This window comes from Eschrichtius robustus, chromosome 16 (assembly GCF_028021215.1).
Source record: "Eschrichtius robustus isolate mEscRob2 chromosome 16, mEscRob2.pri, whole genome shotgun sequence".
In the NCBI taxonomy this organism is placed as follows: domain Eukaryota; kingdom Metazoa; phylum Chordata; class Mammalia; order Artiodactyla; family Eschrichtiidae; genus Eschrichtius; species Eschrichtius robustus.
Genome location: NC_090839.1, coordinates 12,427,579 through 12,454,095, shown reverse-complemented (window position 1 = coordinate 12,454,095; position 26,517 = coordinate 12,427,579). Strand labels below are relative to the sequence as shown.

The 26,517-nt window shown below is 40.1% G+C and overlaps 1 protein-coding gene across 16 annotated transcripts in view; it reads right to left on the bottom strand.

The window, feature by feature from the left end:
- Positions 1 to 26,517, bottom strand: part of STAU1 (staufen double-stranded RNA binding protein 1) — an 86,847-nt gene that overhangs the window by 38,111 nt on the left and 22,219 nt on the right. For 6 of the 16 annotated variants that reach the window (XM_068525128.1, XM_068525129.1, XM_068525130.1 and 3 more), the window contains exons 1-3: positions 9,605 to 9,670; positions 3,319 to 3,607; positions 1,517 to 1,641 (exon numbers count right to left, since the gene is read on the bottom strand). In XM_068525128.1, the coding sequence (XP_068381229.1) occupies positions 1,517 to 1,641; positions 3,319 to 3,523 (330 nt within the window). In that variant the 5' untranslated portion in view covers positions 3,524 to 3,607; positions 9,605 to 9,670. Of the gene's footprint in view, positions 1 to 1,516; positions 1,642 to 3,318; positions 3,608 to 9,604; positions 9,671 to 19,797; positions 20,045 to 26,517 lie in introns of those variants that run through there. The other 10 variants (XM_068525137.1, XM_068525139.1, XM_068525135.1 and 7 more) reach the window with 7 other exon arrangements.

Below are 26,517 nucleotides of genomic sequence, written 5' to 3'. Positions count from 1 at the left end.
CAGAGAGAATTAAAAGTACACCAGACCTCTGACTTTTTAAATAGTCTAACAATCATCTAGGAGGGAATAACTTTTCCTCTTTGAACAACTTGCAGGTAAAAAAAAAAAAAAAAAAATGCAGTTACAGATTGAACACACAGCCAAATTACCTAAAGTGCTAAAGTTCAAGTGAGAAAGTACATATTTCCGAAAATATCAAAAACAGTTAATAAAGGGAATCCCAAAGTTAAGATCTGCAAAAAAAATCCTGTAGAAGAAACAGAACAGTTATAAAAAATGGCTAATTGCCTTCTAAAAGTAAAGAAACATTTCAAATATAATTATGCTTTAGAATAATATTAAAACTAGCTTCATGTGAGTGGGAAATTTCTGTTTTTCTTAAATGCATAATTGCCTAATAATAATAGGTACCATTTCTCAAGCATTTACTATGTGCCAGACATTGTGCTCCACACTTTAATATATCTCACAATAGACTTATTTGGTAGGTATTATTATCCCCATTTTACAGATGAGAAAACTGAGGTTCAAAAAAAGTAGCAACTTGCCCAAGGTCACACAGCTAGTAAGAAGCTAAGATTCAAACCCAGATCTGTCTGACTCCAAAGGCAACTCACCTAACTGTGCTATCCTATGGTGCCTACTTATGATTGTGGTTGATGTTACTTTTAGTCAAATGAAAAGAGAAACCTGGTATCATTCAAGGTTTGAGGTTTGCATGTCAAGAAAAATGAGGCATAAAGAGACAAATAACTCATCCTTATAAAAGTATATTATCTTACTGCAAGGCTAGGATCAGAAACAGGAGGCCCAATTCCTTATGTCTCATACTACAGCTGCAAAAGATAAAGCCAGATATGCAAACATTTAAGTTCCAAGATGTATTGATACATTAGCACAGATATCAAACAAGCTTAAAAGATTAAACTCCTGAATAACAAATAGGAAAAATTCAAATTACAGTCAGTCTTTCATCCTCTAAGATGAGGGGAATGAGAAGGGTACCTGAAATCAGAGATAATCCAAAATACTCACTGGGAGACTAATTTTACCTCTCATATTCAAACCTTGTTATCTGATTGCTAACAAGTGGCAAAACTGACTTCCCATTCACCTCCTCTCCCTGCCCAGTCTAAGGTACACATGCACTTTCAAACAAGCAGGAAAGGAGCCAGAGGTAGGCAGAAGCCAGGAGGCCCAGAGCCTGGAAAACTCACAGGAAATCATTCACAGGTGCTTGTGAATTGTCTCTATTCAGAATGCTAAACAACCACACACTAATTGGAGTTTTAAAAGCCAAATATCCCCCAAAGAAGCACATCTTTTCTTTGACCCATTCTGCAAGGATGAAAAAAGAAGCGACTCGCCAACAATCTGTACTTTTGCGTCTCTTTAAGACAACCTCAGCAGTTTGAAAATATGTATTTTGCATCACAGAACCACTTGCAACTGTATAAAAAGAAACAAAACATTCCTAGTGGGTTATAAATGCACAAGGAGTATGGACAATATTTACCTTACAGTGAGCTGGACCTTGCTCACGCAAAAGCTTATACTCAGGTTGAATCTTGTTGAAACGGGCTAACTCATTCACAAGACACATTGGGGTTTTCTCTTTGGGGTGTGCCATGTTAGAAGGAACTGAAAAATAACGTAAGAGCATTGAAGTCAACTAGCAGTATTTAAGACTGCAGCTCTCCCAGGGATATGAAAAAAGAGGGAAAACAAGCTGAAGGTCTAAGGATTTAAAGCAGCAGTGATGCAATACTGCAAACCACAATGGGGGCACATATCTGAAGACACAGCTGGGATCTTTTCTGAACCAGTTGAAGCCAGGTAACCTAGGAGGGGGTGTGTCTTCAAAAGAGAGAGAATAGAAGTCAGAGGAATAACTAAACCATGGCAAGCACACAAGATTTGAAATCAGATGAAGCACTGCTATTATAACCAAGGGAATAACAAGGAGGTCTTTTGAGCAGAGACACACACACTGGTTACCGCAACAGCTGTCAGCTGTACCCTGTTCGTTATTTCATAAAAACTCAATATGCCAATACCATTTCTCAAACAACGACTGTCCTTTACCACACAGCTAACTTCCCATTCCTAGGGCGTCCTCTAGTCTTATCTCCAGAGGCTGCCATCCTCAGACCATATCTATTTCTGATAATTATAAGTAAAATAAAATGGCCTTGGTGGGCGGGAGCTTTATAAAGTCAATAAAATGTGGATATAAGAACACATTAGAAGAAAAAGCAATAAATCCCAGAGGACTGAAATAGTCTGTGCCATTTCCTATTAAGATGGTATTCAAATGGCAAATATGGGGAACACTGAATCTCTAGGGGACCATGACAAGTCAAGAATGCTATTTGGTGAGCCGGTCCAAGGAAGTCTAGAGGTAGCAGCATGATAGAGGCCGTGCTGCTGAGAGTGGGATAACCTAACACTCTAAGAACAGATTTACAAAGTAAAGGAAACGAGACGATGAAGGAAGAGGAGGAAATGCAAGGGAAACTGTCAGGCTTAAGGTTGAAAAGAATTTGTTATAAGGTGACTCTAGTATGGAGACACCTATGCTGACACCCCCATTTAATTGGTTTTGCAACTTGGGGGAAGGGGAAGTTTGGGGAGCAGAATATTGTTTTTAGGGTTTTTTCCCCAGGGGTTTCAAGTCTTTCCTGATCAATGAGCACATTTATTTCATTTTTATTTTCCTAATATTTAAATTTGAATGCTTCTAAACATTTCTTTTTTAAAAATCTCTGCTTCTTTGTTCAATTTCTAATTGGTCCTCACTATGATTTCTTAGCCACTTCTGGAATCTCAATTTAAACTTACTTATTCAAAATAAAATTATCAAATGCCAACACACTCTTTTGCTTTCCAATAGATCTGCCTGCCCCCTTGCTTGGGAAAAATCTTACAGACATCCAAAAAGGAGGCTTACACCTACAAATCAATTCTGGGAAATAATTATAAAAGCAGAATTTTCCCATATAACAATGAATATCCAAAGTGGTATTTACTGTTCAATTCTTTCTGCCAGCTACCACTTTATAATAGACAAGGCTTTATAGTTTAGTTTCCAATTCTCTTTCTTACACTTTGAAATGGTCTGTCAAAGGCCTCCATCAACCCAATATACAACCAAGTGTGTTCTATATCTGGGATAAAGAAGCGTGGGTGGTATACTTTCTTCTGCTTCTTGAAGGTAAATATGTGTGAGAGCTCCCTACATCTGCAATCTACTTATCAGATCAGAAAACAGGCTAAGAAAACATTTGAAACAGAAGACACTTGGAGTCATACGCTTACCTGCAGCTGCACTGGTGGATGTAATAGATGCAGAGGGTAAAGCAGAGTTTTGAATAGGTCTACCTGCATTTTCAGAGGGCAGAGAGCTAGTAGTAGAAGGAATACTCATCAAAGGCTGTGAGAGAAGAGACTGGTTCTTGTTCAGTATTTGGCTCCCTGAGAGAGCGGCAGATGGGTTCTGAACTTGCACTTGAACTTGAGACATGGTCACTTTCAACAAAAGTGAACAACTGCAGGTAAACAGCTTTCAGTGCAGGTTAATTCAGTGCTATGAAGTCTAAAGTTCTACCTGAAAGTTGTAAGGGAAAGAAAATAAAAAGATAAATTATAGAGGAGATATGTAATTGCCAATATTCAGTCAAAATTGGTGTCACCTACACAAGTATGATAATAGCCCCGTTTAGTACGTAGCTATGTTGATGTATTAGAAATGTGTCTCTCCTTGGTATACAGTAAGGTTCACTAGCCTTGTGAATTTCTCAGTGTTTTTAAATGACTTCCAATACCCACATGCCCGGCGTGTTCATTTTACAAAGAGAATTGGCATGGTATGATAATATTTATTGTTGAATATTAAGAATTATAAACTATAGCTTATATTCAAAAATGCAAATTAAAAACTATGAAGAGGTTTTCCATTGTGTATGGGATATGGTAAAGGTTTCTGGTTTCAAAATGATAAGAAACTGAAAGCAAACTGCGTTTGTAAAACCATTAACAGGTGAATGTAAACACTGCTTCCATTTTAGGGCCATATGCTCAGATTGGCAACCTTAGAGGTTTTCCTTTACGTTGACTGAAGAAAGAGAAGAATTCCTCACTTTTCCTGTTTCTTTTTCCTTATGATGGTAAAAGATCTCTTTGTTTTCCTACAAGGTTTGTTTGAGATAGTCTCATTTACTTACAGATCCCAAACAAGAATTGCTGCACCCACATCAATGCTCATGATCCTGAGAAATTATTTGAATAGCCAAAGAACATTCTATAGTATTTCTACCATTAAAAGCAAAAGCGGAGAAGATGAAGAAGAGAGGAACAGATTTCAGGCTGACGATTTTACGAGCGGAGATTGTTTATCGCATCTTGTAAGTTCCAAAGGCATTAATCCTAAATACATTTAAATTTCTTCACAAGTCAAAAATAAGGACAGTTCTGCTCATTTTCATAGTCATAGTTCAAAACGCTGAAAATGTTTAAGCAAATCAAAAGTACTCAAAAGTAACCAGTAAGCAACAAGGAATAGAAAAAGCCAACCAAAGCAGAAACTAGCAAGCTAACAAATTAGAAGTTCTATTATAGAGTAATTTTTGTTACTTTATTTTTTTTTTAAGTCTCAAAATGATTTTTAATTAACGCTGGACCTCTAGAAAGAGATGAATGACCAGAGCAATTAAGTTACTGGAGGAGCCCTGGCACACCCTCTCTTGCTGAGAGCAAAAAGGACTACAAAGTTCAAAACAAGACAAACAGCAAAAACAAACCTCAGCTAAACTATGACTTTGGTTAATAGAGGCATAAACATTACCTTATACAACAAAATTCTCCAATATTGCAGTTGTTCCTTGCTTACTTTTGAAATCAGAACAAAATAACAGAGGAGATGTACTGAAGATCTAGGTAATGGTCTTAGCAGACAAGTTGCCAGTGTCAAGAAACAAGTCCAGAACCTTTCAGAAGTCAGCTATGATCTTGTTTCATTGTTCTTATTTCATTCAGCTGCCAAAATATAAACATTTCTCTCTTAATCTTCCCCCTCCTTCTCTTATTCACTCTCTCCCTCTCTTTCTAAACTCTGTCTTGAGGGCATTTTTCTAAAGAGTATACTCACAACTTCACAACACCAACCATAGGTCACAGGTCAAAACATAAGCCAAAAGCAAAGTGTTTGCTCCAGAGTCTACCTGCATCCAGAAGGAGCAACCCAACTCTGCCCTGGGTGGCTCTCAGAGTCTGAGACTGAATGAACTAAATTTAGAAAGGGTGGGGCCCAAAGGGATCTCTTTTGGCTAATGTTCTCTACAGCAGGCCCACTGCCAGCATTTCCAGCCACAGACATAAATTCATAGGTTTTCTAGAAGCTGAGAAAGGGAACAAACAAGTTCTTAATTAAAACTGCCCCAAAAATGTTAACCCCAGGTACACCTGGAGGAGTTATGTCTTTAAAACAACTGGTTGAAACCAGTAGCTCAGAAGTGCAAATAAACCCTCCTAAAAAGGCTCTGCATTTTACAAATTTTTTAACTTCCAACATGACCAATAAAAATTCAACAAACAGTACTCATTTTTAGTCATTTACTAATTTAACATTTCTATGTGTCGTTAAGCCTGAAAAGAGAATCTGAAGCAGTAGTTCTAAAGAGGGGGCAATTTTGCTCCCCAAAGACATTTGACAATACCTGGAGCCATTATTGGGTTGTCATATTTGGGGGATGGCAGAACCTATTAGTACCTGGTGGGTAGAAGGGCAACATGCTATTTCTAGTACATATATAATACGAATCCACAAAATAAAATCTTACTAATGTATTAAGCAGCTTATATTCTCATACAGGAAAAGAAAACCCCCTTTTCAGCTCAAAAGGCTCTAAAGCACTGATGCTAATATTTTACCCAAACAGATGCTCCTCCCCTAAGAGAAGCCGGGCAGCTATCATAGCTATGAATGGGGGGAAATATACGGTTCACTCACGTAATTCGAAGAACAAATAAAGTTTTTCATTACTGCTATCTATATAGTTCACGGAAGCATTCAGGGGAATCACGGAATTTCAGAGATATTACTTCTGTATAAATTTAGAACCTGTAGCTCAACAGTGCTCCATACTGAGATTAAATCCTTAAATGAAAACTTATCTTTTCCTTTACACCTGTCTCTAAGGATTGTTTTCCATCAGTAAATTAGGGACTTAAAAGAGATTAAAATGCTTTATGAGAATCTTCTTACAGAAGAACAATATTTCACACACAGTAAAATTAGGTTGAAAAGCTTGAAACACAGAGACTCCAGTTTTCCCCAGCGTTGGAAACACCTTGACTGTTAAGCCCGTGTTGTGCTATTTCCCTGCCCCCAGCACAGACGAGAACCTTTACTCTCCTGGGTTTTTTCCTATTTGAAGAGCTTGAGAAACCAACTCAAGAAAACATTTTCATCCTGTTCTCAAATCCTGAATTTGTGGAGTACATATAAGAACTACGACATTATAAGGGGTGAGATGACAATTATGGGTACCTCTATAAAAGCATTTTTTTTAATTGTACATGTTGTGCTAAAAAGTGATCAGGCACAAAATGCATATTCCTAACGCAGCAGTGAATCTACCAAGACTGGGCCATACTGAGTGCACGGTCTGAGAGATTTAATACACAAAAAGGCAGATCCTTCTAGAAACAGTTTACAGAAACACCTACAATACTACTTAGTCCTAATCACTTTCAACTAACAGATTGTTAAATTGTTGCAGTATGAAATACCTACTTCAGCAATTAGGGAAGATCATTTTTAATACCCAATTTTTATCAGGATTTACACATGACATAATGAAGTATCTATACTTTTGTGCAATCAACACATCATTCCCCTTTGTAATAAGTGATGTTTCCAAACAAGATGTGTTTTTTAAAAAACAGGAAGGAAGGAAAGGAGGGAGGGAGGGAAAAAGAAAGTCATCCCAATTCTGGACAAGCTTTTAAGATAGCCAAAACATTGCACGAAATATCTCCCTTTCTCTTCTTTATTATATCTTATATAGTATGGGTACGCAGATACAAAGGAATATTCCAGTTCCTCACCATGACAGAACATTAACAGTACCAACAGCAATTTTAGGATATATTTATTCACTATTCAACAAAAATTTATTAAGCATCTACTACATGTGAACCCTTTTATGGCAGATTGTACATTCTCAAGTGCTAGAAACTACTTGTTAAACTCTTCCTCAAAGACACAAGAAGAGCTCTTTAAGCAACCAACTGTACGTCTATTAATTTGTTCTCCATAGCTTCTGAGAGGCTTCACTCTCAGAGAAATTTTGTCAATTACAAAAAAAAAAAAAAAGTTAAGGAATAAACCACTTTTCCTATAAAAGCCTTGAAATATACCTAAAATACCCACATCATTCCCTTACATCCAACACTTACTTCCAAGATCCCTGTCCAATACATCTTTCTAGCTGCAATGTGCTTATGTTTTCTGCAAGTGAACTCACTCCCCCACCACCATACCACCCTACCTTCACCTCCCCCTACCAGCATCCACCATCCCCTGCCCCCAGGAAAGAGCAATTCACTGACTCCAAATGTTATCCAAACACCTGCAGGCAGGGCAACCACAAGTACAGAAACATGGCAATCACTATCATCCTACATAATCATTTCCAAAAAGACAATGTCAACGTCAAGCAAATAATGTCCAACAGCAGGCCCATATATCAAATCACGCAATAATAAAAGGTTCTTGAAAAGAAATATGACCAAATTACTTAAAAGAAAAAAAAAAAAGACCACAACGTACTTGGTGCTCAAGAGAAAGACACAGGACAAACAGCCATGATGAGGCACAATCACTCGCAAGACAATAAAATGAGCCAAAGATAATGCCTGGAAACAACCCAGACTGTTCAAGACCTTTGCATCCAATACGAGTGACTGACTGCAGCCCCCCTCACACTTGGCCCAATGCCAAGTGGGCAATGGAGGATTTTCTTTCCACACAGATGTAACCATTAGGTGGTCCATTTAAAGAAATATTTCCTAAAAGAGAATTCATTATTATTGTTCATCATAGAAAAACCATCACACCATACTGTGCACTAAAGGGAAAAAAAAAAAAAAAATTTTACCTCTGCAGCCTAACAAGCTGCAAACCTTATTTTCTTTTCTAGGTTTGAAACATCATTAAGTTCCCCTCCTCCTTTCCCTAGGAGAACTTCTTAAAAGTAACTCAACACAAACACTTACTATTTTTGTAAACATGGAAGTTTGGGGTTTTTTTTTTTTTGGCCATGCCGTGCAGCGTGTGGGATCTCAGGTACCCAAGCAGGGATTGAACCCAGACCCTCGGTAGTGAAAGCGCAGAGTTCTAACCACTGGACCGCCAGAGAATTCCCAAAATGGAAGTGTTTTTAAATCAAAATGAATACCTGTTTGTGATCTGCTGGTGACTGTTAAGAGTAATACTGTGTAACATATTCTTGAATAAGAAGGGGCTTGGTTCAATACACTTAACTGTCTTTTCTTTCAAAGAAAAAAAATTGTAGTCTGTAGCCATGTGCCATCTACGTAGAAACCAGCCTTGCTGCTAAGTAGCAACAAACAATGTTAAATCAGGTCAAACTTCTGAGTTGTGGCTTTCAGTTCTACTCCCAACTCAGATAGCAATTATACGCCCAACTCTTGCCAATCCACTGCTTGCTGCCTCAGTTTCCCCAAAGCACTCTGTAATAGGCTCTTTCACAAAGCCTCAGTTGTAGCAATCTGAGAGCTAAAACACTGAAGGAATCCTGAGGCACTGGTTAACAGCTACTCAGTTCTTTGAAAAGAAAAGCATTATACAAATTCAGTGTGATGAGTGCAAATCCATTCCCTGAGCTTTGTATAACTTTTCTAAATTCCTCATGCATCAATTTCCTTATTCCCAAAGAAAGCAAGGGTTAACTTGTCTATTAATTACCACCTCAGAGATAGGGTATGATCATGTGCTTTCAGCCCTTAGAGGGAAAGTGCTAAAGAACACAAAGCAGTGTCAATGCTTGCAGTGTCCTGACAAAGGACTGTAAAATCCTCAACACTCTTACAGTAAAACTTTTTTGGTCGAGATGATCACAAGCAGTCAGTGGTAAACAGAACTTGTTTTCATTCACAACAGAAAACAATGTGGAATTATTTCCACAAGTTTGAAAACCAAGTTTAACATAAGCAATCTGTGAAATCAAAGGCAAACTACAAAAGTTCCTATGACCAAGATGCTCTTGACCGAGTTATGTTTAACAACATTTCAGTGGTAAATTTTCAGGTCTCTACATTTAAAGTGTATGGCAGTGCTGGCTAGCAGGTTTTACATTCTTGCCAACAATTTTCCCTGTATTGACTTTCTTTTTTTTTTTTTTCCTGTATTGACTTTCTAATTAAATCCCAAGAGTAAAAAGAAATCAAACTGCATAAAATTTCTTGTTTCTCTAATACTATAGCCAGAAGTAAAAGTCATTTTCCACACAAATCATTGAAGAATTCAAAAACATTACAGATTATGAACAGGCCTGAAATTACAGAGCCAAATTATGCGTACCTTAAAAACAAGTACTCCAGCAACAATGTTGTTTTGGTTCAGAGAGGTTACCTGGTTGGGAAACTCCTGGAAAATAAGAAACAATAGTAGTTTACTAGAGTAGATCTTTTTCTGAAAATGAAGATACATATTGCTAAAGTTTTGGGGAAACCTAAAATTTACAAGTAGGGAAGGAAGTTTCTGAAAGCATGATGTCATGGCTTGAAGCAGCACACTGTAGAGTCTACGAAAGAAACAAGTGCCTGGGAACTAACTGGGTAAAAAGTGCTTTGTAGAGACACAAACATATGAGACAGTAAAAATTTCCTTTTTAAATTTTAATTACTTCCTGCTAAGAGAACTATGAATACCTCGGAATTAATTTTTTAGAAAGGAACTGGAGGGAACTCCCCGGCGTTCCAATGGTTAGGACTCTGTGCTTTCTCTGCTTCTGGTTCAATCCCTGGTCGGGGAACTAAGATCCTGCAAGCTGCACGGCATGCCCAAAAAAATAAATAAATAAATAAATAAAAAAGGAACTGGACATCATATACTGTCCAATCACACAAGCCTGATTTTTAAATTTGCAGCCTTTAACTCCCGATTAAATATTTTATTCATAAATGTCCTTACCATATGCTTGGTGATGCAAATGCAATTACATGGGAAAATTTACAAAAAGGAACTTGTACATAAATATTCTTATATTAAACTGCAAAATATGAAAAAGCACATTACCTCTAGTAAATCCAAATCATAATCATTCTTTAGAACTGGATTTCAGATGACATAAGAGTTTAACTCTCAAACTCTCAGGTCTCATTTATCTAGAGGAGCCCCTTCTGTAAACTGGCAGTAGTCAGTAACAAATAGAATTCCTTACCTTGAAATGCTTTTTGCGTTTTTACAACATAAAGTAATTTTGCTCATTTCAATTTCACACTGCTACTGTGACTTAGTAAACAATAAAAAGTAGCTGTTCACTGTCCAAATAATTTCAGAAATAAAATCATGAGCTTTAACTGGTTCTACAGTATTTTAACAACCCAACTTCTTTCTGTAAATAGTACACTATACTAACAATTCTCCAATCTAGAACCCTATTGTTCCACAATCTCACCCATTCAAAAGACTACCATGAATGGAAAATGAAAAGGCCTCTGCACAGCCCAAACGAGTGTCTAAGACCACCTAATAGAGCCCATGCTTTCTGCCAATGCGGGCTTCCCTCAATTCAAGCTCATCTAAATCTATGCTGAACGCTTGTGGTAGGTTTGGTTATCTAGTTTTCTAGCCCAAACCTGAAGTTAAAGAAATAAAATGTTAAAAAGGAGGTGCTAGAATCAGATAACAGTGAGAAACAACTGCTAACAACAGCAAAGAAAAAAAGGGGGGAGGGAGGAGAAAAATAGCAGTCTACAACCCCATGGATTTCAAACATCTCAACACAACACAGGTGACAGCTGAGATTCATATACACATTCACACTTCCATGAGCAAACTTTTTTTTTTAATCCCCAACCATTTCCAAAGCCATCCTGATTATTACCAGTGTATCTTTATACCACTTACTTACTCCAAGCAGCAGCAGAGAAGAAAGACTATGGGATAAGCCCAACTCCCTTTCTTTCCCACTCAAGAAGCACACTAGAACACAAGAGAGTGAATTAAATTCATTGCTTTATTCACTCAACAAATAATTACTGAACACCTACTAAACAGTAGGCACTATTCTGGGCACTAGGGAGAGAGGAGTACACAAATAAGATGTAGTCCCTGTCCTCATGAAATTCAAATTTGTATAGGAATAACCGTGACTCCAACACAAACTTAAGTAATTCACAGTGGCATTTTAATTAGTAGTAACATCATTTATAATACACATTACCTCATAACTAAAGAAGACACAAAAGAACATAAAAGGCCCCTTGGCTGCAAGACACTGATTTAGGATAAGGGCAAACAAGCTATGACATGGCTGTTTGGGTGAGGTAGAGAAAACTCTGGACTGGGGATCTGAGTTTGGGTGCCAACTCAGGTGCTCAGCTGAACTACCCTGAGCAAGTTACTCTGTAGACTTCAACCTTTTAATATATCAATAGGGTTACCACCACCAATTTCATATGATTAACAAACAATAATCATATTATTCTTGGGTGGATGAACTGGTAATGTAGGTGAAATGCTTATAAACTACGACAAAGTTAGCTAATAAACATCACTTTCTTAGGGTACACAGTAACCAATGTTATAAAATATTAATAAATTATGTTCAAAACACACTATTTAAGAAAGAAAAAAATGTAGCAAACTTAAAAAGAACCTCGTCCCCTCCAAAAAATTTTTTTTACTTTATTCTTTTTTATGTTTGATGCTTAATAAATTCTGAGTTAACAGGGAAAATAGTTCTTTGGCAGTCGTCCTCTAAATGTTCCAGACTGTAAAGGTTCACTCTACTACAAACCAAAAGGAAACTTATTTACCTGACTATATTTGACTGTCATCTAGGTAAAGGGTCATGGAGCCTCAATGAGCAGGTTAAACTGTGCAACAAAGAACGTAAGCCTCCAAGAATAATCAGACTTATCATTACATATAAATTATCTACTAACAGAGGAAAGGACTGCCTTGCATTTTGTACCAAATCACAATGGCACTGGCAGACAATGATCCTATTCGTATCAGGATGGAATCTGCAAGGGTAGAAAATTCATGTCTTAGTTAATTTTAATCTATAGAAAGCATGGACTTCAAAAGAGCAAAAATGTGCGAGAATCAGACAAGATCTAGGTAGATCATAAAGCTCATGCCTGAAAGGAGCTAATATAGTAACATCTTAAGAAGCATTATCTGCTCATTTCATTCCCAGAAAAGACACATTTCCAACACCTTTTCATGATTAATGAGACACACTTATGCCTTGGTTGAGGTTAAACACAGAATGGAAACTCATATACCAAATCCAAACTCATAACCCCAAATCCAAAGGCACATTTAATTTCAGTGATCTAGCCTTTTAAGACTAACCATAAGGGTTGCCCTGGTGGCGCAGTGGTTAAGAATCCGCCTGCCAATGCAAGGGACACAGGTTTGATCCCTGGTCGGGGAAGATCCCACGTGCCGCAGAGCAACTAAGCCCACACACCCCAGAGCCCACGTGCCGCAACTACTGAAGCCCGCGTGCCTAGAGCCACCACAATGAGACGCCCGTGCACCGCAATGAAGAGTAGCCCCCTCCTGACACAACTAGAGAAAGCTGGCGCACAGCAACAAAGACCCAACGCAGCCAAAAATAAATAAATAAAAATTTTAAAAAATGGCTGGGAAGCAAAGAGGGCAACAACCCTATAAAGTTAATTAGAGGCTTAGTTAACTCATTTCCAGTAAAGCAGAATAATATGATTCTAAAGAGACTAATTTTCAGACTTCCCTGGTGGCGCAATGGCTAAGAATCCACCTGCCAATGCAGAGGACATGGGTTCGAGCTCTGGTCCGGGAAGATCCCACATGTCGCGGAGCAACTAAGCCGGTGCGCCACAACTACTGAGCCTGCGCTCTAGAGCCCGTGAGCCACAACTACTGAGCCTGCACGCCTAGAGCCCGTGCTCCGCAAGAAGAGAAACCACCGCAATAAGCCCACGCACTGCAACGAAGAGTAGCCCCCACTCGCCGCAACTAGAGGAAGCTCACGCGCAGCAACAAAGACCCAACGCAGCCAAATAAATTAAATAAATAAATAAATTTATATATTAAAAAAAAACTGATTTTCTTGGCAACAACCTTGTCTACAGTTAATAAATCATTTTCAATAAACTTCATGAAGGATTATAGCAATAATTTAGGGGAGAGCATCCTTCAACACAAAGGCTAATGAAACATCATCATCCCCATTTACCTCTAAGCCCCACCCCCAACCTCTGAAACAGCTTAAAAGCTTTAGTTTAATTTGACTATAGTAATCTGTCACAACAAACAAAAGGAAACTGAAAATCTTCAAACTATTTCAAGGAAATGATGAACAGCATTCATTTAAAAGACTGAGTACTACTGAGTCAGACTTTTTTCCAAATTGGTCTGAAGTCCTAGTGAACAAAATTCATCCTAACTGTGGTGGGTGGGAGAACTGGGGAGAAAGCACTGGTGACACGCAGAATAAATTACTCTAAACAAAAAGCACCTGAGAATAATTAGAGACGCGTTGTGCTTCAGTGGAAAGAGCTCAGGACCCCACTCCAGTTACTTGGCCTCCCAGATGGGCCTCAGCACCTCAGCTTTTACAACCCTTCCTTTGCAAAGACGTTGGGGAGTAACAGAAACACAACCCAAAGCGTCCACTTCAACCTCTGGCACAAAGGAAGAGCTCAGTGAACAGCAGCTTTTACATTATTAGATAAATTCAATCTGACCTTTCAGATTCCTTTGCTCCATCAAATAACACTCACCCTGTAATCCTAACCTGGCACATGGTAAGAGTTTAATAAATAGTAGCAAATATTATTATCCAGCAGATTCACTGATCCTGTCCTCAGTCACATAAACATCTACAAATATGAACTTATAGTTACACACCACTTGTAAAAAAAACATTTTAAATGGGAATAGAGGACATGCTGACTAAAATCAACCCACACTCACTGGGCAATCAGTTCTAACGCTACTTCAAATATAGAGACAATCTGATGAGCAACCATTTTCATTTTGGGAAAAGACTCCAGGGCACTTAAATAGATTTTCTTAGACTTTGTAGTCCAGCAGACATTTCAAAAAGCCTCTAGGACAATTATGACCTCTCTACTATAATAATACAATTATCTGTTTTGCTTCCATTACTGTTATAAACTCACAAGATCATCACATTTTTCCAAATTAGACTCCAGATTAAACAGAAGCAGATGGGCTACAGATTTAATATTTAGAAGACTAATTTTTAATTGAAAGCAAATACATTCTTGGATAGATTTTTCTACTTTTGCTTTCAGTAAATTACTTTGAGGGAGCCCCCTGAATATACTCCTTTAACAAATAATTGAACATGTGTTACTCCAGAAAATTAAGTCTGAAGAGAATTTGTTTCTACCTCCATTTATCTGGTGACATAAATCACTTTACATCAACCTTATTCACTACTATAGGAATGTAAATATTTAAAAAAATAAATAAGCTATTTGCAGTAATTTCCTCATTTTACCATTTTATTAAAATAAATAATTCTCTTTGGTGAAGTTTTTTAGTTCAGAGCATTAAGCTGTCAGCAAAACATATCCAAGCCATCCATCTAGTGGCATTTGTTAAGATCAACATAGCTGCATATTTATAATCTTATTATCTCCTTATGTGAGAAGAAAGGATTTGATCAACATTATTCAAACTTCATAATACGTGATTCGTAGGTAAGCACAGCTTGGTGCAAAAAGTTCTTTAAACAATTTCCTTTAAAAGGCAAAGAGTTCTGGGACTTCCCTGGTGGTCCAGTGGTTAAGACTCGGTGCTTCCACTGCAGGGGCCACAGGTTTGATCCCTAGTCAGGGAAGTTCCACATGCCTCAGGATGCAGCATGAATGAATGAATGAATGAATGAATGAATGGATAGATAAATAAATGAATAAATAGGTAAATAAATAAACATAGATAAATAGATAAATAGATAAATAAAATTTAAAAAATAAAATCGCAAAGAGTTCTGTAATCAAAGTAAAATTGGAAACAAAAGTCAACAAAGCTCTTGGCTTTTAAAGATCTAGGAATACTTTGTAGAAATGTCTCAATTTAAAATTAACTGTGGTGCAGGCTTCCCTGGTGACACAGTGGTTAAGAATCCGCCTGCCAATGCAGGGGACACGGGTTCGAGCCCTGGTCCAGGAAGATCCCACATGCCGCACAGCAACTAAGCCCGTCTGCCATGGCTGCTGGGCCTGCGCTCTAGGGCCCACGAGCCACAACTACTGAAGCAGACGCACCTGGAGCCTGTGCTCCGCAACAAGAGAAGCCACTGCAATGAGAAGCCCGCGCGCAGCAACGAAGACCCAATGCAGCCCAAAATTAATTAATTAATTAATTATTTTAAAAAAGGATGTTAAAAAAGTTATAAAAAATAAACAAAATTAACTGTGGTAGATAGGCATGCTGTTTGCTAATGTTATAATTTTCTTGGAAATGTATCGAAAAATAAAATGGATTAATGAATTAAAAGAGATGGACAGATGGAATAGACATGTAATAAAGCAAATACAGTAAAATAATGGCAGAAAGTAGGTGGTAAACATAGAGGTGTGCACTGAAATTCTTTAAACTTTCTTATGTATGTGAAATTTTTCATAACAAAATGTTGTGGGAAAATAACCATAGCAAATAACATGTCTTCTCATGGTTCAACCTCTAACCTACAAATTATATTTTTGGAATGGCATAAATAAAACCTGGTCAAAATCAAGCATTTAAGGAAAAGCTCATGCAGAAAATTACACCAGAAGCATTTTAACCACAAAGGTCTCTGTCACAAGAAGTTAAAACAATCTGTTACAGGTCTAGTGTGAAACAAAAATCTGTCATAAAATTCTCTAAACATTTTTTTGAGGTTAATTTGTGCTTTTATTTGCCAGTATAACTTAACTACAGTAGCCTGCAAACTTTTTTGATCTAAAAAATACATTTTACATGACAATCCAACAAACACACACATATATAATATATATACATATATATAAGTGAAACAAAAGTTCTCTAAACATTTTTGAAGGCCACAAAATCCTATTCTGAGAGAAATAAAGCAACTCCAAAAGCTCTCATCTGAGGGGGAAGAATTTATATTTCCCCAAATTGAGCAAATCTTTGTCGTTAAGTATGACATCAAATATGATCCAGTTTGGAGGTTCATAAACAAGGCTCCTAGAATTTTGATTTATGACATTCTACAGAAAGATACGTTTTTCATGAAAGTTCCATCTTTATGCTGGTGAAATTTCACTCTTTCTTACTCCATCTAGTAAAAGGGCATCAGAGAAAACTGTCCCACAAGCTGAGACCCACTCTGTGCCACCTTACATTGTCACTGTCGTATTGGGGAGAAGCTGTGGATGAAGCAAGCACAGTGCAGCCCCATGCTTAATGATTACACCCAGAACGTTAATGGGTTAGACTTCAAGAACTGGGAGGGGGGTGGGGGGGGGAGTTCCATGCCTCATGCTCATTTCTAAACTTAAGATAATCTGTATGTAAATAGGCTTTCTGGCTGAACCTTAAAAGAGAGCACTTTAGTCTGAACAAACTATATTAACGGTAACAATTCCAAATACTTAATTTTGTTTTACTGAAAGCCTACTGGGAAGCACTGAGCATTTTTTAAAATAAAGTACATATTGTGTCCTTTCTTAGATGCCAAATTGGTTGGGGTTTTTTTTTCCCCCTAATGTTAAGAGGTATCCACATCCCTCCTCATCTCCCAAGTTGTAATAACTAAAACATAAGTTAACTGTAACTGATCAAGCTCAAAAGTAAACCTACACAAATGAAATAATGACATTACAGGTCTACAAGTTGAAAACTGTTCATGACAAGAAATTTCAAAAGTAACAATGACAAACATAATATTCCTGTCAACTTCCATTCTAGGAGAGATCTCTTTTTAGATGAGAAAGAAAAATATGAACATTTATGCTGTTAATTCATTCATATTTACAAAATTGGTTTGTAAATACAGCAGATTGGTGGGGCAGTCTTTAGAAAATAATTCTACAACAGTTTTGAAATCAAATATCTTTTGCTTAATTCTTAACCTAAGGTGACAGCAGTATACTTACACAACTACTGTAAAGAAACTTTGCAAGTTTCATTATGAATTATTAACTGTATTTTAACACAAAGTTATTCTCCATCAAAAGTGGTTTCATAGGTAGGCCTCCACCAAAACAGAATTAGGGATATCTGTATTTCTGATTGCTCCTCAATTATAGTCATTAATAGCTCAAAAATTGTTGCTCTTGTACACAAAGAAGCAAGGCAGCATCCTGGATATGACCTTGAGGGGGATAAGGATTTTTTTTTCTGCTGTAATTATGCATAAACAGAGATAAGAAGCCCAAGAAACCAAACAAAATGAGAACTATGATTCCACTAAAAGTAAATTTTGTGACAGATTAAGGGTCTGGGGCAATCTGGTAAAATTATATGATATTCAGGATTTATGTCAAAATAACCCAGTTTGGGGGAGGGAGTACTACATGAAACAAGATTGACCCTGGCAATGAGTTAATAATTATCAAATCTGAGTGACCAGTTCAGGGGGGTTCTCTATACTATTCGACTTTTGTATGTTTTCCATAATAGAAAGTTGTTCAAAATTAGATTATTGACTGAAATGTTAAAACATCATTTTCCTAACACTACTGTTTTTGATATGGCAGAAGACATGCTTTGTACTGCTTCTACAGCTGTTTGCTTAGGTGTTTTTAGAGTCATCCAAACAGACTTCAAACTATTTCTTGATGGTAAGACTGTGTCAGAAAATTCCAGAAAAATGTCAAAAACAGGGAGGCCACTTTGCATCCTGTGTGTTAACTGAGAGATGGGTGTAAATCAAAAGAGTTTAAGTTCAGTAAGGAAATTTACTACCTAAAACAATGCTATGACACAGGAGGATCAGTCAGTAGAGCAAACACACACTCCTTCCTCTTTTGTAAATTTGAACCTCCATAAATTGAATTTCCTTAATGAAGGGTAAACCTATACAACTAAGAACAGAATTAAAAGAAACTCAGTATCTTTAAATAAAGTTGCTGTTTTAAAAATCCCACCTGTCACCAGGATGACTGAAACTACCCCCTCTACAATCCCACTGTATTTTTAGTTTCTACTTCAAGCTGCAATGTAATCTGCTGAATACATTTGGTAAGCACACAGATTCCTGAAAGTCCAAAATCAACCAAAAATCTGGTCTAACTCTTTTTCCACCACCCGCTAAACAATTAAAGCTACAAGCAGAAGAGAAGAGTGACCTTAAAAACGTCCCCACAGCAAGAGAACAGAGGCAGAACAGACTGAAGCACACATCTTCGCCCGAACAGAAGAAAACTTCCACATAAGCAATACTGCGACACGGAGGTGGGGCAAGAGCTTAAAAGGAAAGTCGGCCAACGGGGACGAAGGGAATAAAAGCAAAGCTGCCGTGAGAAAAAGTCAAAAGTTAGAAATGCAGCGGTAAAAAAAGGACAACTTTTCCAGCTTCGTACACCCTCCCTCCAGAGCCTGACACACATCAAGTGCTCCAGAAAGTTTGCTAAACTCAAGGAAACTTTCCCAGAAATGGAAAGACAACAAGAAGCGGATGATGGCAGGAAAATGGACAGGTTGCTCATACGGAGGGAGCTGGTGAAAATCCTGCAGTTGACTCAGCGGAGAACGTGGAAATAGCAACACTATCTTTTACAGACTGCCTACTTACAGAGTATCCCAATTAAACGTACGCCCCTTTCAGATGTTAACAACCCAAAACAATGCCCCGGCGCTGGCGGTGGGCACAACGCTGAACGTTTCTGCCTCTAAAGAAACGCAAACGGCTAGGTAGGTCAACTTTGGTCCACTCTACTCATTAAGTTATACCTTAATATCATGCTAATAAATTATGCAGACGGTTTATTGGGACACGCTGTGCGTCTGGCACTCTGATAAGCGCTTTATGAGCCCCATTTCACTGAACCTTAACAGCCTTCAGAGGCAGGGACGGCATTAGCCCCTTTTTCTAACCAAAACACAAAGACTTCAAGTGACTTGCCGAAGGGGACAGCGCTGGGATTTGCACCCGAGCTGGACACCTGGGCCGTGCGCGTAACTATAACGCTACAGGCCCGGCTGGGGAGATTTAGGTGCTCCGGCCCGCAGGGACTTGAACCGGGGATCCCCCCGCCCCCGCTCCCGCCCCGGGAATAACTTCGGCATCGCCGCGCAATTAGAGGAATGAGGAAAGGCGGCGCGGCACCTGTTTCTGGGCCCAGCAAGGGGTGGAGGAGCTAGGGACGCCCAAGGTCCAGGCCGCGGGGCGCCCCGAGGCGGGAGGCGCGGGAGAACCCGCCTCCTCCGGTAAGGCCCCGAGGGCGGGAGAGAAGCCCGGGGAAAAAGGCCGAACGCGCGGGCCCGCCGAGGCCTAAACCCCACCCGCCGCCCACCTCCCAGCAGCCGCGGCGCCCGCGCGGGCCCCGCCAGGCCTGGCCCTACCGCCTCACCTGGCTGCTGCCCCGAACTCGTCTCCCGGCCGGCAGTCCTGGGCGGCGGCGGAGGCGACAGCGAGGAGGGAAAGGAGGAAGGAAGAGGAGGAAGGGACGGCGGGAGGGAAAAGGCGGAGTGGCCGCGGAGGAGGCGGGCGCCGCCGGGCCGGGGGTTGGAGGAAGAGGGAAGCCGAGCCAGACGCGGCCGCTACCGGCACAAACACTGAAGAGCCGCTCCGGCGCCCGCAGCCCGGCAGGAAGTGACGGGGGAGGGGCCTGCGCCCTCCCCCGGCCCCCGCCCGCCTCCATGCTCAGCCCCACCCGCGGCTCGGACTACAAGTCCCGGCGGGCCCTGCGGCGGCGCCTGCGCTCGCAAAGGCACGCCGGGAGCCTGGCTGACCCTCGCTGGTCCCACCTGAGCCTCCTAGGCCTGCCCTGGGCCCCGAGGCCTGCTGGGAGTTGTAGTTCTACTGGGAGTTGCAGGCTGCCCGTTAGACGCGGACGCTGGCGCTTCCTTCTTTTCTCCTTCCGCTTCGTTCTTCCCTTTTTCCCTTTCCCTATTCCTCTTCTCCGGCCTTTGTTACTCCTTTCTCTCCTTCCCTCAATTCCTCCTTTCGTAAGTGTTTATTAAACGCCCGCTACTTGCAAAGCACTGCTCGAAGAGCTGAGAATATAGTGGTGATCAGACAAAAATCCCTGCCCTCATGGAACTTAGGTTCTAGTGAGGGTGAAACACAATAAAATCAGTAACTTTTATAGTGAGTTAAAAGGCAAGAAGTGCCAGATTGCTATTTCTTTCACCCAGTTGTAGATAAACTAAGTAGTTTTTTGTAGCCCTCTTATATGAGAGATTGAGGTTTGGGCGTGGGGAGTGTTGACCCTCTAGAATCACACTCAGCAAAGAATCATACACGCGTTGTGGTAGGTTCAGGGAACAGTGAGTGAAGGGACTGCAGATGTCCAGGCAAGCTCTCTCTTGCTCATTCTAGGACTGCTTCCCCACTATTTAAAGATAGTTTCTCTCTCTCTCTCTCAATATCTCTCAATTTAACTCCTGCTCAATCTTCCTTGCCAAGGCTACATAGTTTAATTTGCATAAGTTCATGATATGAAATGTTGTGGCTGACGGGGCCACTCCAAACAGTGCTTTGGGACCTTGCCCCAGCCATGGAGGACTCCCTTCTCTGGACCAGGCAGGCCTCCTTACTTTGCTCCTTATAAAATACATTGAGACTGAATTTCAGGACACCAAAAACAGTCAAAGGAATTTCACTGTCCATTGAGTGCCCGTCTAAGACAGTACTAAGCAACATTCAGATATTGTCCAGCCCTCTGCTAAAGGTGAATTTTTTTCTTTCTAACTTCCAAGCAATCTGGATCCCATAGGTCACTTGGGTAAAGGAGCAGACACAGAGGGGTTTCCCTAAACCCAAAGCTGAGGTCCCTGCACAATCAGAAAATCTCTTCAAAGGTTTAAAGGTAGAAGGGGGTGTTCTGACCCATTTTACTATCACCCTTGGGCACCCAAGTGATGGGCCTATGACTTCTAGTCTCAACTTTCTTCCCTCCTCCCATATATTGAGGGGAGACCTCTCTTTTCCTTCTCTAACCCAGTCTTTGGATTTTATCCTGTGACTTGGGCCTCAACACAGCTGGGCCTTAGTTTTCCTCTTAGTTAAACAGGAACAACAATTTCCTGTTTTATCCAGGGGTCATGAGAATCAGTAGAGTTCGATGACACCCTGTCTCAACTTCCCCACCTAAAGAGTGATAGGACACTCCTTAGTGGACTCCTAAGTGTGCTGCTCTGAGCAACCAAGACTATTACATGCTCTTGGTTTTTTTGGTTTTTGTTTTTGGCTGCTCCTCGCAGCACACAGGATCATAGTTCACCGACCAGGGATTGAACCTGTGTCCCCTGCAGTGGAAGCGTGGAGTCCTAACCACTGCACCTCCAGGGAATTCCCTACCTGCTCTTGTTAGTGACTGATCACCCATCATCCTAGGGAATCACTTGTTCTCAGAGCACTGCCTTCCCCTCCCTCTCCCATTACCCGGTAACCGCTGATCTTTTAACTGTGTCCCGCAGTTTTGCCTTTCCCAGAATGTCATATAGTTGGAATCAGGCAGATTGGCTTGTTTCACTTAGTAATATGCATTGCATGTATGTGGCCTTCATGTCTTTTCTCTTCTTTTTTTTTTTTTTTTTTTTTTGGCCGCGACGCAGTTTGTGGGATCTCAGTTCATCGACCAGGGATTGAACCCAGGCCATGGCAGTGAGAGCGCCGAGTCCTAACCACTGGACCGCCAGGGAACTCCTGCCTCCATGCCTTCTCATGGCTTGATAACTCATTTCTTTTTCTGTTTTTTAACAGACACATTAACTAACAAGAAGCATAATCTTTAGATAAAAATCAACTTCTCACAGGGTTTTTATGAGCTTTGCATGTTCCATTCCTTATTACAAACACATATAATTTATATTCTGGCAAGGAACACACAGGATTTAGTGTAACTTAATGGTCACAATATCTTACTTCCATCTGCTTCCTAAAGAAAAATAAGTAATTCCTAAAAAATAATTATTATTATTTTATTATTAAGCAAGAGTCTAGAAGCATTCTGGCCCTTGGAATAGATTTTGACTGATGGTCTCTAGGTACAAATAGAGAAAAACAAATCCAAGTGACCCACTCCTGAACCCCAGCCAGCCCACGGCTAACCTATGCCTCAGTTAAATAGAATTTCTTGGTTACACAAAGTGAGAGTTCAGAGTTGTTCTCAGCAAACAAGGAGTATTAAATCTTCAGGTGGTTGTTGTTTTTCTTTTCTCTCCTTTTCTTTCTTCTGGGTTTTTAGTTTTAATTAGTTGCTATCACTTTAACACACACATAATAATCTGGGTTTGTGTCATCTCCTTAAAAATGAGGCAGGGACTTCCCTGGTAGTGCAGTGGTTAAGAATCTGCCTGCTAATGCAGGAGACACAGGTTCCAGCCCTGGTCCAGGAAGATCCCACATGCCGTGGAGCAACTAAGCCCGTGAGCCACAACTACTGAGCCCGCGTGCCACAACTACTGAAGCCCATGCGCCTAGAGCCCGTGCTCCGCAACAAGAGAAGCCACTGCAATGAGAAGCCCTTGAGCCACAACTAGAGAAAGCCCGCACATAGCAACGAAGACCCAACGCAGCCAAAAAAAATAAAATAAAATAAATTTTTAAAAAATGAGGCAGATTAGGCTGCACAGAGCCTGCTGAGTGGCAGCTGTGCCCTAGAGATGGGTACTTATATTTCACCACAGTCCCCACCCTGCCCGCATCTCTCATTTATGTTACTTTCCTGTACCTGTTGATATTTGAGTGTGCAACGCCTGGCTTACTCTGCAACTGCATGGACTGAATGCTGGTCTGTGGAGCTGAAGACCTGTCAGAAAGACAGTGAAGGAATCTCCAAATACAACTGTGATAAGTATAGGAAGTAAAGGTACCTGGTGTTATGAGGGCGTTATGAAACCCTGGTTTCAGGGTTTAAGGATGGAGCATCCAGAAGCACTGTAGCTTTAGCAAAGATCTGAAGAGACACGTTGGTGGTAACTAGGCAAAAGCTGTGCAAGTGTTCCAAGTAGGAGGGAAAGCATGTGCAAAACCCTGTGGTAGGACACGTGGCCCAGGTCCCAGTTACTATACTACAAAACAAGCTCTCCAAAATTTAGTAGTTTGGAAGAACAGCCATCATTGTATTATCTCTAGTAGATCTGTGGGTCTGGAATTTGGAAAGAGCTTGGCTAGGTTCTTCTAACTTGGGGGTCTCTACTGTGGAGTGGACCACTGGGGGACAGAGTGCGTGGGGGCTAGCTGGGCCTCTCTCTCTTCGGGAAGCCTTAGGGCCTATCCATGTGGTCTCTGAATGGGCTACTTTGAGCTTCCTCACAGCATGGCAGCCTCAGGGCTGTCAAATTGTTTACATGACAGCTGAAAGCTTCAAGCGTGTGTATCCCATAGAGCAAGGCGGAGCTACACTACCTTATGTGACCTAGCCTTGGACGTAACATAGAGCCGCATCATAACAGACATACAGAACAATGGAAAGAAATAAACCTACATATTTACAATCAATTGATCTTTGACAAAAGTGCCGGGCATATGCAAAGAGAAAAGGATCCTCTCTTCAGTAAATTAGTGGGACACTGAATATTCACAAGCATAAGGAAGAAATTAGACTCGTATCTCACACTACCACTGTAGTTAATTGGCTACAAACAAAACACAAGCCAGTCCAGATCAGGGTAGGAGAATTAGACTCTGCCTCCTGATGGGAAAGTGGAAATGGAGTTTAGAGGAAAGTCAGGACTGGAGACACAACGTATGAGTGAGTAGCATTTGGGAGGTAATTGAAGCCTTGTGTGTGGATGTTAATGGATGTTAACACCTGACAATTATCTCTGCTCCAATCTCATAGCCCCTTAGCAGAACTTTGCACCCTTATAATTATTCAATTATTTGCTGAGTTTGCTCTGTTTGGCTAGAACTATGTGATCAACTTTCATGAGGGCAGGGACTCAGGCTGTCTTGGTCACCATGGTGTCCCTGACCCTCAATGTGTGTCTGGTACACATAAATTTCCATCAGCTGCTGAAGAACCACAGGCTCTCTTTCTCTGTTGGAGTCTCTAAAAAACAAGGAACACCTGTAGGATTGATTGGCATATGTCAAGGTCACCTATAGTATGTGTTGCAAGGGGAAACAGGTTGAGAACTACTTGCTAGTCTAGGTAATTCTCAGGATTATTTAAGATAGTGTGATCTCCTAGGGCTATTTCAGAAATCTTAGGGATATAACAGAAGATATAATGGAAGACTCCATTTCCAAAGAAATCTTTTTAAATTCCCAGGAATAAACTTTACAATAAAGATTCACAATCCATGTGAAGAAAAAGTTCGATTCCGTAGAAGGACACAGAAGAAACTGGAACAAACAGAAATATAAGCTATGTTCTTGGCTAGCAAGACTCCATATCACTAAGATATCAGACAGTTGATGAGATTTAATCAAGACATTTAATGAGAGCCCAAGAAAAACACAAACAGTATTTTGTTTTGGAACTAGATGAGCCATGTCTAAAATTCTTCTGGAAAAATTAACAAGAAAACATTTCTGAAAACGCCTGACCACGTAGTGAACATATTATAAAGCCTTATTAGGGGGCTTCCCTGGTGGCGCAGTGGTTGAGAATCTGCCTGCCAATGCAGGGCACACGGGTTCGAGCCCTGGTCTGGGAGGATCCCACATGCCGCGGAGCAACTAGGCCCGTGAGCCACAATTACTGAGCCTGCGCGTCTGGAGCCTGTGCTCCACAACAGGAGAGGCCGCGATGGTGAGAGGCCCGCGCACCGCGATGAGGAGTGGCCCCCACTTGCCACAACTAGGGAAAGCCCTCGCACAGAAACGAAGACCCAGCACAGCCATAAATAAATAAATAAATAAATAAATAAAACTAGAAAAAAAAGGTTAATCAGGCTTCGCCATACGCACAGAGAATGCAGACACGTACTCTAGGTATTTAAGCAGAAAGTTCCATTTCCATCATTAAAAAAAAAAAAAAAAAGCCTTATTAATTACGACTATTAGGTACTAGTACCTAATTAGTTCCACAAATCAGTGGAAGAGAAGAAAAATTCCCAGATAGACTCAAATACATGTAGACATTTAATATTCAACAAAGGTGGTATTTCAAATTGGTTAAGATAAGATGGATTTCATTCAGTAAGAGGTTTGGTACAACTATGCAGCCTCTGCAAGTAAAAAACAGAGTTACATCCATACTTCATATCTTATACCTGGAAAAATGCCGAAAGGATCAAAGATCTAAATGGAAAGAAGGAAACCATAAAAGTACCAGGAAAATCCCTGGGAGAATTCTTTTATAACCCTGAAGTGGAGAATACCCTTTTACCTATAACACAAAATTCAGGAGCCTTAGGGGAAAAGATCAATGAAAATACAAAAAATAATCACGTGAAGTAAAAAGACAAATGACAAACTGGAAAAAGAATTGCATCTCAATTATGGAAAAGGCAAATTTCATAACACATTAAAAGGACCTAAGAAATGGGGGGAGGGGAATTAGATGAAGATGGTCAATATGTATAAACTTTCAGTTAATTTTAAGGAAGTACTAGGGATGTAATGTACAACATGATAAAGATGATTAATGCTGCTGCACTTTATAAATAAAAGTTGTTAAGGGCTTCCCTGGTGGCGCAGTGGTTAAGAACCTGCCTGCCAACTCAGGGGACATGGGTTCAAGCCCTGGTCCAGGAAGATCCCACATGCCTTGGAGCAACTATGCCCGTGTGCCACAACTACTGAGCCTGTGCTCTAGAGCCCACGTGCCACAACTACTGAAGCCCGCGCGCTTAGAGCCCGTGCTCCACAACAAGAGAAGCCACTGTAATGAGAAGCCCTCGCACCACAACTAGAGAAAGCCCACGCGCAGCAACAAAGATACAACACAGCCAAAAATAAATAAATAAATTTATTTTAAAAAAAAAAGATCAAATTAAACCCAAAGCAAGCAGAAGGAAAGAAATGATAAAGGTAAAAGCAGATATCAATAAAATTGATGAATCTTTAGCCATACTGATCAAGAAAAAACAGCCAGAAGTTTTGTGGCAGGTGCAGAACACATATATGTTTATTATTAATGAAGAGACCACCTCTGGATTCCAGAGGTCTGGAA